We start from the raw sequence: 18,438 nt of genomic DNA on the forward strand, positions 1-18,438 counted from the left end.
AATAAATTTGTTTAGAGCCCGAAGTTCTAAAATAGGTCTGTGGCCCCCTCCTTTTTTGGGAATGAGGAAGAATTGGGAGTAAAATCCTTGACTGTGTTGGCTGCGAACCAGTAGTCGTATGGCATTCTGGTCCAGAAGGGCCTGCACTTCTTTGTGAAGATTATCCATATTGTTGCGATTTTCTTGTGGATGACCCCAATAGAGTAGGTTGGGGGTTGTATGGAAATTCAGTCAATTACAATACTGAAAGCCCAATGATCTGATGTTATGGAAGACCATTCCTAGTAGTATAAGAATATTCTTCCCCCCACTGCAAGAGGTGGCTGTGGCCTTGCTCTGCTCAAACATTTTGTTGAGGTTTCTGGCTTGGGACTCTTGCATGCTTTTGTTGGCGTGGTGGTGTTGATTTCTTGCCTGCGATTGGTAAGTTGGTGCATGATACGGAGTAAATGGTCTGTATTAGTCGTTGGTAGAATGGTCGTTTGTAGGGATAATAGCACTTAGAGGGGTATTGCTCGGTTGGGAATGTGAGTGATGATACTGCCACACTCTGTTCTTTCAATTGTGACAGTTTCACACAACCTGTCCCCAAAAAGATTATTTCCTTTGCAAGGGAGGTCAGCAAGTTCTTCATGAACATCATCCCTTATAGCAATTGCTCTAAGCCAGGCAATTCTACATGCCACAATGGCAAGTGCTGACATTCATGTGGAAGTATCAAAGGCTTCATATACTGTTCTAATCATATGGTGTAAACCTTCTTCCATATCTGATTTAATTTGAGCCTGTGTTTGTGCATCAGCACTAAAGGGGCGTCCCTGTTTCCATCCTTGCAAACACTCAAACAAATACTGAGTAATTTAAAATTGGTGCTGTTGTATCCTTGTATTCAGCATAGCACCCTGAAACATTTTCTTTCCAAAGTCATCCTGGTATTTGCTGTCCTTACCCGGGGTGTTTGACTACATCCTGTTTTCTTTGCTTTTTTTAATTGCAGACTCAACAACGGAAGTATGTGGTAACTGCACTGCTACATAGTGGGTGTATTTGTGTAGTCAAAATTTTAGATCCTAGAGATGGTAGGATTTGAACACAGAAGTCCAGGATTTTTCCAGTAAATCCTCTAGTACTGTATTGGGGGAAGGGCTAGTGCCATGGGCTCTGATGGTATGTCGAATATCTTTAATATTCCCTGAACTTTTTTCCGTGGATCTGGTATCTTCTTTATTTCAGCTTTGAGGAAAGAGCCTACTTTCTCTATAAATCTAGAGTATGTTAAATCTTCAGGAGGTGAAGACTGTTCAGGAGGTCCTTCACGTGGATCTGAAGGAATCCCTGTCAATTATCCCAGAGATGTTTGTGGAGAGTCTGGGATGTTAACCTCCTGTTCTGAGTCCACTGGGCTTAGGTCATGTACCATGGCTTCTTCCTCCTTTTCTTGTTCTGGAGGGTAAGATGGTAGTGACCTTATGGAGATGTCTTCAGATTCACTCGATGAGCCCTGCCCCCTAAGGAGAGTCTGGCATGGATGCAAAGAAATTCTTTAGAATATCAGATGTGTGTCATCGTTTGCTAAGCTGCAGTCTTCCCCTTGGGGCGAGGTATATGGCCCTTTTGGCTAGTATGGTATGGGATTTTCCTTGGTAAAGCTGCCATAAGGATGGCAGAGTCCACTTCTTTGTGTACCCAATCTGTCCTGAGGCTCTCAGTGGGACTTCTGTCTCTTTATCAAAAGTTCCTGCAATTGGAGGTTGTTCTCTTTTGCGTTTTGCTAATTGTGATAAACCTGAGTATACAGTATCCCCTTGATGAGAAAGACCTGTCAGTAAGGCAAACTACTTCCACATCAGAACCTGCTTCCAATTCCTCCTGAGTAAGCACTATTTGCAGGTCTGGCAGCCATTATGCTTTATTAACACCTGTAGGTTGGTCCCTGGTTCTGTGACGCTTCGACTGTGTCAATGAAGTACCATTCTTAGATACATGACATGAGAGAACTTGCATTAGTGATGCATCATGTGTCAGTCGACTCATTGCATCTTTGAGGGTTAATGCAATTCTTGCTTCGAATGTTTCTGTGCATTGTGTGTGGATCGAGTCGACGCTTCATACGTCAATCGAGCCAGCGGTTCCTGCGTCAGAAAAGTCAGCTCCCCTTGCCCTGGACACATCGATGCTTCATGTGTCAGATGAGTAGACTCTGTATGCTTCGACCAGCTGGACGCTTCATGCATCGGGCAATCAGATGCTCCTTGTGCAGAGTGCACTGATTGACTCAGTGAGTCATGTGCTTTGCCTCGGTCTTTGTCCTACCTAGCAGTTTTGTGTCTCAGACGCTACCCCTGAGGGTTTCTTGGCGATATTACGGCTTTTCGGGTTCTCTCTCGAACCGATTTTTTTCCCTGTTGGGATCCTCGGCACACTTACATTTTGGCTGAGGCTCCAGAGATGAAGATCTTCTACCTGCTGTGCATTTTTTCTTCTTTTCCACTGGTAATGATTGTGTTAATCAGTGGGTTGGGGCATATGAAACAGAAAGGTCATCCCTCGACTTCTTCATTTTTTCAGCCCTTTGCCTCTGGGCCCCGCGGAAACATCCTGCTGCAGTTGTGGCAGGAAGTCTGGTTATGGTCCGGCCCTAAGCAAGTGTAGCAATAATTATGTCAGTCAGTGAATCCGGGTGCCTTTGGAGGCATAGTAACACTTAAAAGTGCTTTTTTTGGGGTACACTATAGTGTGCAAAAGTGAGAAAAATAGAAAAAAAAGGTGCGAGAGAAGAGAAGTGCGACTGTGAGCTGCGTGGTATAAACAAAAACTGAATGGGGGAGGGTAATCACGCGGGAATGGCCATGCAGGCGCACAGCTCTGTAAACTTTGAGAAGATTCCACGTCCCAGACAGCATGGCTAATTTAGTCTGCTTATCTATGGAAAAACAGATCTAAGCAGCAATTCTAGCACCTTCACTCCATTCCCATACACACTGCGATCTCACGCATTTGTTTGGTCACTTCCTCTCCTGTTACCAATTACTTCAAACGGTGCAGGTCATTATGCAAAACATTAGGGCTTCACATATCACTGCTGACATTGGACTACCCACCACAAGCACTGGATAGCTAAGAAAACAAAAGCAGACTGAAAAGGGATTGCAGAGGGGCAGAGAGACAGGTACATAGCCTTGAACCTCTGCTAAGAACACATATGGCCTTTTGCCAAGGGGTTCAAAAAAAAAGAAGTTTGGTTTGTGGCTAGTCTTAGATTTTCAATATTGTTTTCTTTGTGCCGTCCTCTTATCCTAAGTGCTGTACAGTTAAACTAAGAAGGGATTATAACAATTGTAATGATGTGATTATTCTAAGCCCAATTTTGTTCTTTTTACCACTTTTAAAAAGGTGCAGACTTGGGGAAAACACCTGATTTAGTCAAAATGTCTTTCATCATTCTGCACTTGATAATTCATATGAAAATCTAACTGGCACTTCTATTTTTAGCTTCATTTGCATTATGCAAATAAACAGCTGGCAGGTGTGCCAAAGATTACATCGATCCACATCACTCAGAATAGTCTATGTGCAGGCCCTGGGAGGAAGAAAGCCCAAGGATATCGAGCAGCTTATGTTGCTTCCAGCTAAAGCTTTCAGAGAGCCAGATTTCCCTCCCTATAATGCCACTGTGCACCACCCTGCATGCTTCCAGCAACAGAAGAGCTGTCAACACAAACCCAAAGGATTTCATTCTTTCCAACTCAAATGAAAAGTTTCTGTCTTGCCGCATTCTCCAAAGAGTAATACTGCCACCTGCTGGACAAAAATATCTCATTATATTCAGTGGTCTAAAGCAGTGGTTCTCAACCTTTTTTCGGCTGGGACACACCTGACAGATGGTTCTCAAGTGCGTGACACACTGAACATGTGACCATCACGGGACAAAATGTAAATATACATTCTGCATCCTCAGGAACCACGTCGACCCCCAAAAATGGGTGCAGAGCAGAACTAGGGCATTATCTGTACAGCTCACCATACAAAAAAAGAAATTCTGGATCTGATGACATCTCAGTAAAAGCAAAACAAATTCTTTTTACTGGCAGGCACAATACCCCTCCTTATGAAAAGACAGTAATTTACCACTACAAATATTTAACCAGGCCCTAAACACTAATACACCTCCTATTGGGAAAACAGAGCAAGCCAAGCTTTTATAGATACCCACTTAGAAATAATTGTAAAACTATACTAATAAATGTTACAAAACAGCTGATGAACAGAATAACATCCAACAATTAAAAACTTATAAAAATTAATAAAAATTGTCTAAATATCAAAATATTTCAAAACAGCAGACACATCACATAATATCCAATAATTAAAATGGCAGTCAATCAAGAAAAATAAATTTAAAAAGCTGCCTTTACTTACCCTCTCCAGCAACTCTCCTACTCCTTTCCCTTGCAGACCAATAGCACTCACCAGAAGCAGCAGTGGCTGCTAAAGCTATGTCCTCACAGTCCTCTTCCTTAAGGCCCACAACCAGTCACAACCAGCTTCTGTCTCATACAGACTAGTAACTTCCCTAACTAGTATCTCTTCCTCACACACACACACCAGTCACCACCCTGACCAGTCTCTGTCTCTCACACACACACCAGTCACCTCCCTGACCAGTCTCTCTCAATCACATACATGCTCTGTCACTTACATACAATCTCACACATACTCTGTCACTTACAACCACACACACTGCCACTCATGCACCCATTGTACCACACACACACACACACAAGCTCTCACTCATGCACCCAGGCACCCATTCTACCACACACACACTGCCACTCATGCACCCATTGTATCACACACACAAGCTCTCACTCATGCACCCAGGCACCCATTCTACCACACACATACAAAGCTGCCACTCACCACCCAGGCACCCATTCTACCACAGGCACACAAGCTCTCACTCATGCAACCAGGCATGCATTCCAACACACACACACACACAAAGCTGCCACTCACCACCCAGGCACCCATTCTACCACAGGCACACACACAAAGCTGCCACTCACCACCCAGGCACCCATTCTACCACAGGCACACAAGCTCTCACTCATGCAACCAGGCATGCATTCCAACACACACACACACACACACACACACACACACACACAAAGCTGCCACTCACGCACCCAGGCACCCATTCTAACACACACACAAAGCTCCCACTCACGCACCCAGGCACCCATTCTACCACACACACACACAAAGCTCCCACTCACGCACCCAGATACCCATTCTACCACACACACACACACACACACACCAGCTCTCACTCACGCATCCATTCCACCACACACACACACACCAGCTCTCACTCACGCATCCATTCCACCACACACACACACACCAGCTCTCACTCACGCATCCATTCCACCACACACACACACACACACACACAAGCTCTCACTCATGCACCCAGGCACCCATTCTACCACAGGCACACAAGCTCTCACTCACGCACCCATTCCACCACACACACACAAGCTCTCACTCACGCACCCATTCTACCATAGGCACACAAGCTCTCACTCACGCACCCATTCTACCACACACACACAAGCTCTCACTCATGCACCCATTCTACCACACACACACAAGCTCTCACTCATGCACCCATTCTACCATAGGCACACAAGCTCACATGGAGCCTCTTCTCATTGTTTGGCCCAATAAGCCTGGCCTCCACTTCTCAGCTGCCTCTGGCCTGACCTCCTGTGGTGCACAACGTCTCTCCAGCCGCCTCCTGTGGTGCGCAGGGTCTCTAGGCTCTTCAGCTGTCGGCAGCGGCGCACAGAGTCTCTACATTCTTCGGCCCCGCTGGCGTCGGCGCGCAGCGTCTGTTCATTCTTCAGCCCCGCTGGCGTCGGCGCACAGGTCTCTCCGCTCTTCAGCTGCCGCCGGCGGCGCACAGGTCTCTTCATTTTTCGGCCCCGCTGGCGTCAGCGCACATGTCTCTGCGCTCTTCAGCCGCTGCCGGTGGCGCGCAGGTCTCTTCATTTTTCGGCCACGCTGGCGTCGGGGCACAGGTCTCTCCGCTCTTCAGCCGCCGGCAGCGTCTCTTCTTTCTTCAGCCCCGCCGGCCTGGCCTCCAGCGGTGGCGCACAGCGTCTCTCCATTCTTCAGCCCCGCGCTGGGGAGAAGGGAAGCACAAGCGGGGCAGTGGAACACCAGGAGCCGCGACACACCTGCCGGTGCTTGGCGACACACTGGTGTGTCGCCAAGCACCGGTTGAGAACCACTGGTCTAAAGATTCATGTAGAACTTAAATGCAGAGATGTATATCGGATACGCTCAAAAAACGTAATCAGCGACAGTGATAGTTATTCAGGTGCTTGCAGTGCTTTTCATCATTCCTTTGTTCCCCGACACGGGACCGTTTCGCCATGGCATCATCAGGAGGAACAATGCATGCTGCAATATGCACTTTAAGAATGTCACTTTTACATACAGGTCACTGTTCCTGGTAGTGTCTGTGAGGCACAGAGGAATCTATGTTTTAATATTACCGTATGTGTGTGTGCCGATGTCCACTTGAAATTATAATCTCTACCGGCATTCAAAGAAGTTTCAAAAATGCGGCAAGACTGAAAACCCGATGTGAAAGTGCAGCTAGAAATAATAGAGTTTCAAGAGATTGGAGATCATGGTAGCAACTGTTTGTTTGATATATTGAGAAATCGAAGTACAGCGCGTCAGATAAGGGTCTGCAGATCTTACGAGTACTTAGAGAAGATACAGGAGCACACTCAAGACCAGGAGGGAAGGTTACTTATAACAAACTTCCCTGAAAAACCCCACCAGTATATAATAAAACCAACTCAATAGCATAAAAGTCAAAACCTTGGAGATTATACAGTAAATACCTCCATAGAAACCAATAGAATATAATAAGAATGCATTGCATTTTGATATAAGCCGTCATTTGTGTGCAAAAAAAGCTCGTACACAGTCTCTAAAAATACAGAGAGAGGCAGTTGCAACTCCACAATACAAGTCCAACAATACGTGACCGAAGGTACTCTGCAAGGGCAGCAGAAAACAATATCCTGCCATCCTCGTCCAAAAACGGGAAAAAAAAAATAAATCTACAAAATAATTCTGAGGAAAATAAAAACAGCCCTTACATAGATAAGCCAAAAAGGTATACAGATAATGGTACTGTAATACCAGACTGATAAAAAATGCCTAGCAGACAAAGGAGCCCCTCTCCTAAATGTGATCACATAACAGCCATACAGTCCAACCTATAAAGAGAAAGTACAATAAAGGCGGCTTTCCAAATAAAACCATAAGACAGCGCTGCAGCAATAGTCAAAGATAAATCCAGTTAAAAAAAAAAAAAAGCCACAAGGAATAAACAAAAACCAAGGAACATTAGTAATACGAGAACTTCCAGAGTCACAGAGGTATAGAAAGACGGCCGTTCCTGCTGTCATCATTAAGCCATAGCTACATTAAGCGCTGACAGAACTATCCATCTTTTTTTTTTTTTTTAATAACTTTCCAGAAGCACTTCGGCCGCCTTCATGTCAGGGTACACAGTTCTGCCATTGGGTTACTCTCAGAGTTTCGCTAACATAGTGGATACCAAGACTTTGCAATTCCTTCTTAATTTTGCTGAACTCTTGCCATTTCCTCTGTAGTCCTGAAAGCTCATCATTGTGCTGACCTGGTAGGCAACATCACCTGCAGACTGAGCTGCAGGGAAAATCTTCTGTTTGTCTGAAATATTGTGGAGCTGAGCAATCATGGTGCACGGCTTGCTCCTTTTAGCCAGGGTAGGAGCTAGCGCACCACGTGCACAATTAGGTTTTTATGGCACCGCTTTTACAGGGCAACCTCAGGAGTTCTAGCAGCCATTTTCCCAAAGAAGAGGGCATTCCTCCATTTCCACCTTTTTAGGGACACCTATTACACAAATATTTTGTCTCTGATGATTCTCAAGGTCATCAAGCTTGTTAACATTTTGAGTACCTTCCAGTTTGTCTATTTTTGCTCTGGCAGAACTTAAGGAATCCTCCAGGTCAGAGACCCTGATCCCCATATCATTGATGCGAGAAATATCATGGATTGCCTTGACCAGCTGAGCTACTTTATCAACTATGATGCCAAGGCAGGAGTCCAACTTTTTAGTGATTTTGGTAGCAAATATATTCAACAAATCCTTAATGTAATCCGCACTTCCCAGCAATTCTAATTCATATGCGTCCATCACTTCCTCGGAGGCTGGGTCATCCACCATTGTCATCTTCTCCGAGGCCCTAAAGCTATTGGCCTTTTTCATCTTAGAGCTCCGCTCAGCCCACAAAGCAGGGATAGAGCGTTTGCTAAGATTTTTAGTCACTAACATCTCACTGTGTTGTGGCAAAAAAAATCAGTTCCAGTAGGGCAAAATAATGAAGGTCCCGAAGGAGCTCTGCCACAAGTCAGTCACTCAGTTCAGCATATAACTGGAAGTCCTATGAAGAAATATTAAACAAATTCTTTAGCTTAGTGTTCATTAAAGAGCAGCTTGGAAGAGGATTGTAGCTGATTGGCAAGAGTACAGATACAACTCCATTTATAGAAGAGAGCATTTGGGCGGAACTAGTAAAACTGAAAGTGGACCATGGGGCAAGATGAGATACATCCCAGAATACTTAAGGAGCTAGTGGGTCTGCTGAAGAACCTGTTCAGTAAATCCTCAGGAGACCAGAATGGTGCAGTAAGATTGGAAAAAGGCAGTTCTGGTCCCACTTCATAAAAAAATGGTAGCAGGAGGTGGTTGGAAACTACAGGTCGATTAGTCTCAGCTTGGTAATGGGAAAATGAATGGGGAGACTGCCAAAGGAAAGGACAGTGAAATATTTACAATCCAGTGGGTTGCAGGATCCAAGAAAACATGGTTTTACCAGAGAAAGGTCACGTCAAACAAATCTGATGGATTTTTTTGATTGGCTGAGTAGAGAATTAGATCAAGAATGGGCACTTAATGTGGTTTACTTAGATTTTAGCAAAGCTTTTGATACAGTCCCTCATAGGAGGCTCTTGAATAAAATGAGCAGCCTGGTCCCAAGGTGGTGGAATGGATTAGAAGTTGACTAACTGTGCGAACGAGTGGTGATTCCCGCAGATCTGGAGACAAACTAGTCTGATTTCAGCCTTCTTAAAATAGTATATTTATTATAACTTCACAAATGCTCAACAATAGACTCTCTCTTCAGACAATGTACTATCTTTACTTATAGTATGGTACTTTGTCTCAGCTCAGTGTTTGGACTGTTGCATACAGGAGCTGCCTTCCTCCTGGAGACCTGGCCTGGTCATCCCCATCTGAATCCCAGCTCTTATTCCCCAGTCTCTGGTTACGCCCTCTGAGCCTCACCTGCCCCACAGGATCCCGACCACCTTAAATCCCTTAAGGTATTTAAAGGTGGAACAGGTGTCTAGCTTGGTCCTAACACCAGTAAATAGGGGACCACTAGAGGTGCTGCCTCACACTGACAGAAACCAACAGGTAGTGGAGAATGGAATCATTCTGAGGAGAGAAGGATGATGGAGTGCCTCAGGGATTGATTCTAGGGCAGTTCAATCTCTTTATCAGTGATATTACAGGGGTGAGAAGGAAACTGCTTTTTTTGCACATGATGTTAAGATTTGCAATAGAGATGACACCCCTGAAGGAACAGAGAGCATGAGATGTGATCTAAGAAAGCTTAAGGCATTGGCTGAAGGTCTGGCAGCTAGAATTCAGTGCAAAAAATGCAGAATCACACAATTGGGAGGCAGAAATCCAAAGCAACAGTATGAGATGAGAAGCAAGACACTAATGTGCACGGCACAGGAGAGAAATGTTGGGATGATAGCATTCAACAATCTAAAAGTAGCGCAGCAATGTGTCAAGTCAGTGACTAGGGACAGAGGGATGCTTGATTGCACAGAGAAGCACAACCAGCAGGAAAAAGCAGATAATGCCACTGTACAGGTCATTGGTAAAGCTTTACCTGGAGTATTTAGATTTTTATATTCCACTTTTTGGCACTTCAAAGTGTACATCAAAGCGGATTACATTCAGGTACTATAGGTATTTCCCTATCCCCACAGGGCTTACAATCTAAGAGGCAAAGAGGGGTAAAGTGACCTGCCCAAAGTCACAGTGGGATTTGAACTCTGGTTTCCCTGTGTCGTAACCCACTGCTCTAACCACTAGGCTAGCCTCCAGAACTGGAGTGGAGCAGTTTCTCTCTAAAAGGATAGACGCAGTACAGAGAAAGGCAACCAAAATAGGGTGGAGTCTGCACCAAAAAACCAAATAAGATGAGACTTGAGAACCTAAATCCGTAGAGGTGACATTTACTGCCATTAGGTTAAGTTTGGATGTAGCTAGAAAAGTTATGGGATTTGTGAATCTCACCGTGCTAATCAGTTCCAAGACAGCTGGATAACTTGTTATCAGGGTAAAATGTTATCCAGCTGGCTCAGAGGTGGTGTAGAGCTGATTATCCATCTAAGTAAGTCGTAAACACACTGATTTCCAATTTATCTGGCTAACATAGCCAGATAAGTTTAGGATTGCTGAAAAAGAGCCTTAAAATTAACCGGTTAAACTTATCTAGCCAATCTTACGATAGCTGGGTATATTCAGCAGTGCAGGCTCACTGCTTAATATCCCAACAAAGTTAGCCTGATAAATTTATCTGGTTAACTTTGTTAGCCGGACAGCGGCTGAAAATGGATTCTGCATATTCTAAAGGAGAAGAGAGCGGGGGGGGGGGGGGAAATATGATACAGACTTTTAAATACCCGAAAGATATTAATGTACCACAATCAAACCTTTTCTAATGGAGAAGAAGCAGTAGAACTAGGGGATCATAGTATGAACTCCAAGTTGGTAGATTCAGGAATGTCGTCAGGAAATATTTGTTCTCTGAAAGGGTGGTGAATGCCTGAAATGCCCTCCCAGAGAAGGTGATGAAGTAAAGTAACAGAATTCAAGAGCATGGGAGAAACACAGAGGATCCCACAGTGGCCAGAGAATGGAAATGAAGCAGAATGATAGCCTTGGGTAATGTTTTGTGTAATCTTGCTGGGCAGCCTGGATGGGCCATTCATGTCTTTATCTGCTGTTATTACAATGTACCTTCAATGCTGATGAACCCTCTGATTCTTCTGTCTCAAAACTCCTTGCTTTAACCTCATTTGACCTCCCACTTTGCTCCTTACTCCCATTCACTAGTTTGGCCACTGCCTTAATCTAATCCTTTCTTCTAACGAGATTCTCTATGGTTTGTCCACCACTATTCTTCCCATCTATGGTGATAGTCTGATAATTTTTACAGTAAAGTTTCCCTCCCCTAGAGTTTTGCTCTATCATTTACATGTTTAGGAATCTCCACGTTATTAACCCTTGCATCCTCTCCACCACTGCCTCATTTCTCGCCCTCTACCACTTTGACAGTCTGCAGATTAGGCAGGTTTTTTTTGTTACACCATGAAATTCTCCTCTACTTTGGACACTCTCATCCCCATCCTTCCCCCATTTAAAAGATGTACTAAACCCCAACCTTGGCTCGTCTTCAAAGTTTTTTCTTACACAAGCACTTGACCTGCAGAGAGTCTCTGGCAAAAGTCCCATTCCCATGTTGACTTCACATTTTAAATTTAGGCTCACTTCCTTTCAGTCTTCTATTCTCTCACTCAGCAAATCTATGTCCAGCTGATGAATACCTTCACCTCCAACCTTCAAAGTTCTGTCACTATACTCACCTCAGATAGTCTTCTCTGCCTTCCAACCTCCTTCACTCTTTGCCAAACATTAGTTGATTTCTTCCATGACAAGCTTCAAAAGATTTATCTTGAATTCTCTACCAGAAATCTTCTACCACTTCACTCCTCTCCCTTTGTCTCTGTCCCCTTTCTTTCTTCTGACATCACAGAGGAATCTGCCCAAACTCACTACTTGCTCTTCTGAACCTATACCCAAATCAACTACTCAGTTCTATTTCCCCAACATCCTAAATATATCACTTTCACCTGTAACCATTCCCACCACTGCCAAACATTTTGTGATCATACAACTCCTTCAAAATCCTTCAGTGGACCCTACTTGTCCTAACTCACTTTCACATTCAACCTATTTTAACATGCTCTTTACCTCTACTGTTTTGACCTTCTTGTATTTCAAACCATTTTTGATCCATTCCAATATGGTTTCTGCCTTCTCAATTCCATGGGGACAGCTCTTGTCATAGTCTCCAGTAGCCTCTTCATGGCCATGGCCAGAGGTCTTTTCCTTGATCTGTTGTTTTCAACATAGTTTATTATCTACTCCTTGACATGTTGTCCTCACTTGGATTCTCATTTCACCTCTCACATCACACCCACCTTTACCCACCCTGGTGGGTCTTCTTCCATTATTATTTCGTTATCAGTGTGCTCTAGGGTTCTGTCCTAGGTTCTCATTTTTCTCTATATTTGTTCCGTTGAAGGTCTGATCTTCTCTAGTGGATTTCAGCACTATCTGTATGCTGATGATCTACCTTCCTGCACCAGAACTTTACCCAGTCCCAAATCTTAGCTTGCTTGTCTGACACTGATGCCTGGATGTCCCACTGCCATCTTAAAAACTTAACATGGCCAAGACAGAATGTCTTATCTTTTCTCCTAAATCCACTTTCCCACTTCACTGTGTCTGTGGATAACACTGTCATCTTCCGAGTCCAGAAAGCCTTAGGGTCATCTAACTCCTCCTCTCTCTCTCCTCCACACTCACAAAACAATGTGAAAAGGAGTCATTCCAGACACCAAAAACAGTCTCTTTCTGAACAGACCACCAACACCCTTATTCACTCCCTTTTTCAATCACCCCCCACTTAAAGTGCAACCTCTTCTCACAGACTTCCAACTAAATCATCTAACTGCATTATATTTGATTCAAAACTCAGCTGCAGGTTTTGTCTTCCTATGTTATTAATAATGTGTGACCTCCTAAGTTACTACATTAGCTTTCTTCCCCCTTCCATGTACAGTTCAAGCTTGTTCTCTTGTAAAAGAACCTTCACTTTTCAGCTCTTGGCTATATTTCCTCTCATCTCCCCCTTTATCCTTCCTTGTGAAAGCTATTCGTCATGTAAGCAGCTATCTGTGCCCTTTTACTTCACCACCAGTACCTGACTCCATGCTTTCCATCTTGCTGCACCATGTGCATGGAATAGCCCGAGTTGGGAAATCATGCATCTTCTGTGGCTACATTCAAGCCCCAACTAAAGCTTTTAAATCTTAAACCCTACCTCTTCCAGGTCTTCTCAATTTTAACCATGTTCACAATAATAAGTGAATTTCCTGAACTCTCTTAGTTTTGACTGTCTCTTGACTAAATTCTAAGCTCTGCACGGCACTGGCTGCCTCTTATGTGTATCTGTGTAGTGCTGCGTACATTTAGTAGCGCTATAGAAATAAGTGGTAGACTTGAAACTGGGTTTCCCCCCTTATTCTCTGGCATTCACTCACCCCAGGGATTTCCAACAGACTAGAAATGAGAAGAGGCAGCTTCAGAGCAGCAACGCTCCCAGTGACACCCACCAGGACATGGAAACCTTTCAGTGGTTTTGTGGAGCTGTGGGAGCTGCCCTGCATGGTCAGTGGCTCCAGAAGGGACACGCCTCCATGCTCCCGTGCAGCTGCAGAGTCTACCTCCATCCAGCACTCGGCTCCTAGAAAAAAAGGCAGAGGGCAGAGCACTCACTCACAAACACACTGATGCTATCCACAATTACTCAAATGCAATTACAATGAAAACAGCATCTGTGGTCTGTTAATATTTCAAAAATTAAGGGCGAGTAAACCCAGAAGTTGTCTTTAGGCTGAAATGAACAAGGATCCTCAGATGGGGCTGCTCAGTCATTATTGGCATAGGCCTCTAACCTGCAAAATTTGGAGGTAAAAAAAACCACAAATGCACGGGCATAAATGTTTGCAAAACAGAATCAAAGCTCTCTGAAGTTGGCCTGAATAACGTTTTGCAAGACAAAAAAAAATTGTGCCACTGGCCCGATATCTTCAGATATTCAGTCTTTTATGCAACTCATGAATTTTACAGAATTGAACAATTACTTTTTTCCATGTTAAATCACAGTGTTAAAGCAGGACATAAGAGCTTTATTTGGTTGCCTTTTGTTTAACTTGGACAGATATGCTAGCTCTTCCTTTTTCATGAAGGACATCTGACAGAGAAGAAATACTGATTATACTGCTTTCTTTCTCCTCCAAATTCCCTTACAGTCAGGCATTTCAATGAGATTAAGACATCTGCATTTTCAAAGCAGGAGAACAGATTCAAGTTTAAACTTTTTGAAAGCTTCTTCTACTCTTCCTCTCATCACTATGAATCTCTTTATACTGAGGTACTGTTGAGTTTATCCTTAACATGGATGCAGGAAACACACTGCCACATCCAGCAGGAGCACAGCATGAACTGAAGAATGGGTTAGGGAAAGCATTGCTAAAATAGGAAAACAGTTTTCACAATAACAGCCGCTCAAAACAGAAGCACACACACAAGATGTGAAATACTAGGGGAAAATTTAAAAAAAAATAAAAGAACTAAACTAAAAGATGAAGCAAAAATCAAGCAATGAACGAGTTAAGAGAATTCTAAACAAAAGAAGCTACATTAAGAGGCCCCGTGCTCCAGTACCTAGAAGCCAACGTTAACATGCTGCCCGTGCCCTGGTAAATCCCCCATCTCCCTTCTCCTGGCCAAGCCTTCAGCAGGAAATTTCCCAGCAAGGATCATGGAGCCAGAGGACATGCTGGGAAAAAAGGGGAGGCAGTCGCCCGGCCATTAAAGAGACAGTGGACATTGGAGCTGCCTCCTCTGCCAGGAGATGCGCCAACCAATGGAAGCTCTTTTCTTTTGCCACAAGGGGCATTAGCTAGCGTGGGCTCTCTTTCTTCCTTTCTACCATGGGAGGTTTGCTCAAGTGGACCCGAGCTCTTCTCCTCAAGGTCGATGAATAGGAACACCTACACACAGCCGAAAGTCACCCAAAAGCGTAATTGCTTACATTATTATTTTCATCATAATTAAGTATTAAGAGAAGAACAGTATAGAATGTATATGATTATCCTATTAATCATATAAATGGAAACCCCAATCCACTTTCCACATAGAGTATATTATTGAAACATGTAACCGAAAATTTATTGGCACCCTCTGGATAATTTATAAACCAAACTTATTTCGTGCCTAATTGTGAACCGTTGTGATGGTGCATTACTAAACGACGGTATAGAAAAGTTTTTAAATAAATAAACAAAAAATACTACCTCAGCCATCCATTGTGGTGCTTTGCCACGCAAGAGGCAGGTTTGTTCTTCTGCCTTGCTCCATCCTCATGGAGAGGAGAGTTAGTTTCAGGGACACCTGGCATCTGTTGGCTTTCACATCAGGCACACGGAAAGTCCCCAGGAGGGTATTGTGCTCTACATTGATTACTGTAGGTCTATCGGGGATGCACTACTCAATATGGGTGAGAAATAGAAAACAAATGATAGGGGACTACCCATTCTGGCCCTGTACATTCTTTCTACTTAAGACATTTCTTCCAGGGGCAGAAAGGTCTGCAGTAGAAGAGGACCGGAAGGCTCATCTGCATACTGCTCCCAGCATCCCCCGGGAGAGGACTCCAGAGGTCACAGCAAGCGATCCAGGGTTTGAACTCCACAGCCACAGCTTCCAAAGGCCCCGTACACTTTGCAGTAGAAGATGACCGGAAGTGTGCGCCAAATCTCAAACCCTTCAAATCTTTGACTGAAGATCAATTTAAACGGTGGTTAAAGAGGATTGGTAAGTATAGCTTTGGGGAATCTTTGGACTTAAAAAAAGTTTGGAGAAAGGTGACATAGTGGCATATATTCTTTAGAGTTTGTGTGTGTCCGTGATAATAAGCAAGCCAAAGGTAGTTAATTCTAGTGTTTGTCTTTCCCACTCACTCAACCCTTGATTTTTAGGCAGGAGACACTCATTAAAAATCAATCAGGCTCTTATCTAAATCATACTATTGCACCAGCCCTTATTGAGAGTTTAATCATCCCCTTGTAGGACATTGATTAATTAGTAAATACACCTGTAAATTTAAAGTACTCTAATTCCAACTCCCTTAGTATCCTAAATTTAATTAGGAACTCAACAAAATTAAGATGAAGGCAGCAATCCAGCAGCAAGAGGGGGCTTTCCAGTCTTCTGCACCGAGTGTCACATGTATGATTTTTTACCCGCCGGTAAGAGATTGTAGGTGTGCACCTGGTGCAAAGCGCTCCTGGCTCTCAGGGAACAAGTCTGATCTCTGGAGGCTACAGTAGCAGGCTTGGAGGAGCTGAGGTAGACAGAGAGGTACATTGATGAGACTTTCAGAGACATAGTAGCCAAGACCCAAATCCAGTCTGGCAGCACCAGTGCTGCCTTGGATCAGAAAGGTCTCCCGGTTGGAGAACATCACTCTCAGTTGTGATGGCTGCGTCACATGCCATCAAGCTGAGTGACCCAATAATGTGGTTTGCATGAACAGGAGAGCAATAAGTCATGACCAGGCTTTGCTGGAAGGTGCACTACTCTATTCTGAGCAGGACATTGAAGGACACAGAAAAGGACTATATAAGAAACTTCAAAACATTTCTTAGCATAGGCCATAGCATATTTTCTTGGAGGGTGCTGGATTACGTTTACAACTACCCCAGGCCTGTGGCTAAGCCAAATCAGGGAGGGAAAATAGACATAATGAAACTTTCCTATCATGGAGGGTGTAATCTCTGTCCCAATAGGAAATCTCTTTATCAGTGGGCAGTATTTCAGAATGGCAACTTGATGTGAAGAAAGTTGTGCAATGGCAGCCAACAATTGTACGACTATGACCAATAGTCCCCGCTGTACCATAGTGAGTATGCGCTCAGTGCATCCACTTCTGTTGAGGGCATCCTCACTTTGAGCCTCAGCAAGAGTCCAATTGGTATATACTGGGTGCAGCATAGGTGTAGAGGACATACTAGTTTGAAGGCACAGAGACCCCAGAGGGTGTGCATTATGCAGGCACACTCAGAGAGCATCTTCACTTTGAGCCTTGTTAGGAGTCTGATGCTCATGTGCTGAATGCAGCTACGACCACTAGAGAACATTCCAGCTTGGGAGTTTGGTGGGAGCCAGAGTGTGTGTAATGGGTGCTATAATGCCAGAAGAGAGCATCCTAGCTTGGAGACACAAGGGGAGCTCATTCACTATATAAACCAACCAGGCACAGATCAGCTGACACAGGTAAATGGCTCGTGTATCTAAGACATGAATGTTTATAGAAAGTAAAGCTGTGGCTCTTTACCTCCAAAATCTGATTGGCTATAAAAAGGCAGGTAGTCAAGGCTGTCCGTCTTCTAAAAAAATACATTACGTAATGATTGAAATCGGAGAAGAAGATTTGAGCAGTTATATGAAACAGATAATACTGGACTGAGGCGAGAAGGACACTCAGTGCTGCATTAAAATAGGGGATGCTGAAGACCACCTCTCGACCCAAAACACCCATCTCCACCCGTTACTCACCCCCTTCCCTGTCTTCTAAAATAAAGGAAAACATAGTAACATTACTCCTCTTAGTTTAAAAGCACGAGCAGGATAATTATTTTGTTTAAATAAAGACAGACATTTCCTCTCTAAGAGCTAATGAAGCAAGCTGCGGAAGTGACCTGGATTTATTTTACCTCCGGCACCGGGTTGGTATTCTTCTCGGTGGCTCGAAGTCACTTGAGATGAGAATCTTTGCAAGGGGGTTGCAGAAACTCCTCGGAATAAAGCCATACACTCTGACTGCGACGCGCGCAGGTCTCACGTGGTTAAAAAAACCCAGCTGCCTCCGGTGAGCGTCTCCTCGGTGGCCATTTTGAAATGGGCGGGCCCCTGACGTTGGCTCCCATGGCCACAGCTTCCCCGTTGCCATAGAGGTGCTGTAAACCGCGACTCCGCAGCCACTTTTGCGACCCCGGAACCTGTCTCTCTATAATGTAAACAAATGCTGGCGAATCGGGCTGGGGATGTCCCGCGATTATGAGAGTAGCGCGGTTCACGAGAGCGTTAAAAGAGCGTAACTCGTGCAGTAGCTCTTTTTTTTTCAACGATTTCGTCAAGTATCAGTGTTGATTTGTCGACTCCAGCATCTATGAATTGTAAAGAATTCTTGTATCTCTGTTTTTAGTGGTTTGGTTTAATTTTGAAGTTAAGTTTCCAATAAATTGGTAAATGTATTTTGATTAGTGTTTATCTCTTTTTGAAAAGTCATTTTTTTTCCTGGTTGTGCCTTACACTGCACACTTTTTAATGGGGGTTGTAGCTTTATAACTTTCGCTCCAGTTTCAAAG

General features: G+C 44.0%; 1 protein-coding gene across 4 annotated transcripts in view; it reads right to left on the reverse strand.

Moving 5' to 3' along the window:
* PPCDC (phosphopantothenoylcysteine decarboxylase) overlaps positions 1-17,994 on the reverse strand; it is a 352,571-nt gene extending 334,577 nt beyond the window's left edge. Inside the window, exons 1-2 of one of the 4 annotated variants that reach the window (XM_029575959.1) lie at positions 17,785-17,994; positions 13,618-13,748 (exon numbers count right to left, since the gene is read on the reverse strand). In XM_029575959.1, the coding sequence (XP_029431819.1) occupies positions 13,618-13,748; positions 17,785-17,881 (228 nt within the window). In that variant the 5' untranslated portion in view covers positions 17,882-17,994. Of the gene's footprint in view, positions 1-13,545; positions 13,749-17,784 lie in introns of all 4 variants that reach the window. The other 3 variants (XM_029575958.1, XM_029575960.1, XM_029575961.1) reach the window with 3 other exon arrangements.
* Positions 17,995-18,438: the final 444 nt, after the last annotated feature.

This window comes from Rhinatrema bivittatum, chromosome 13 (genome assembly GCF_901001135.1).
Source record: "Rhinatrema bivittatum chromosome 13, aRhiBiv1.1, whole genome shotgun sequence".
NCBI classification, from domain to species: Eukaryota; Metazoa; Chordata; class Amphibia; order Gymnophiona; family Rhinatrematidae; genus Rhinatrema; species Rhinatrema bivittatum.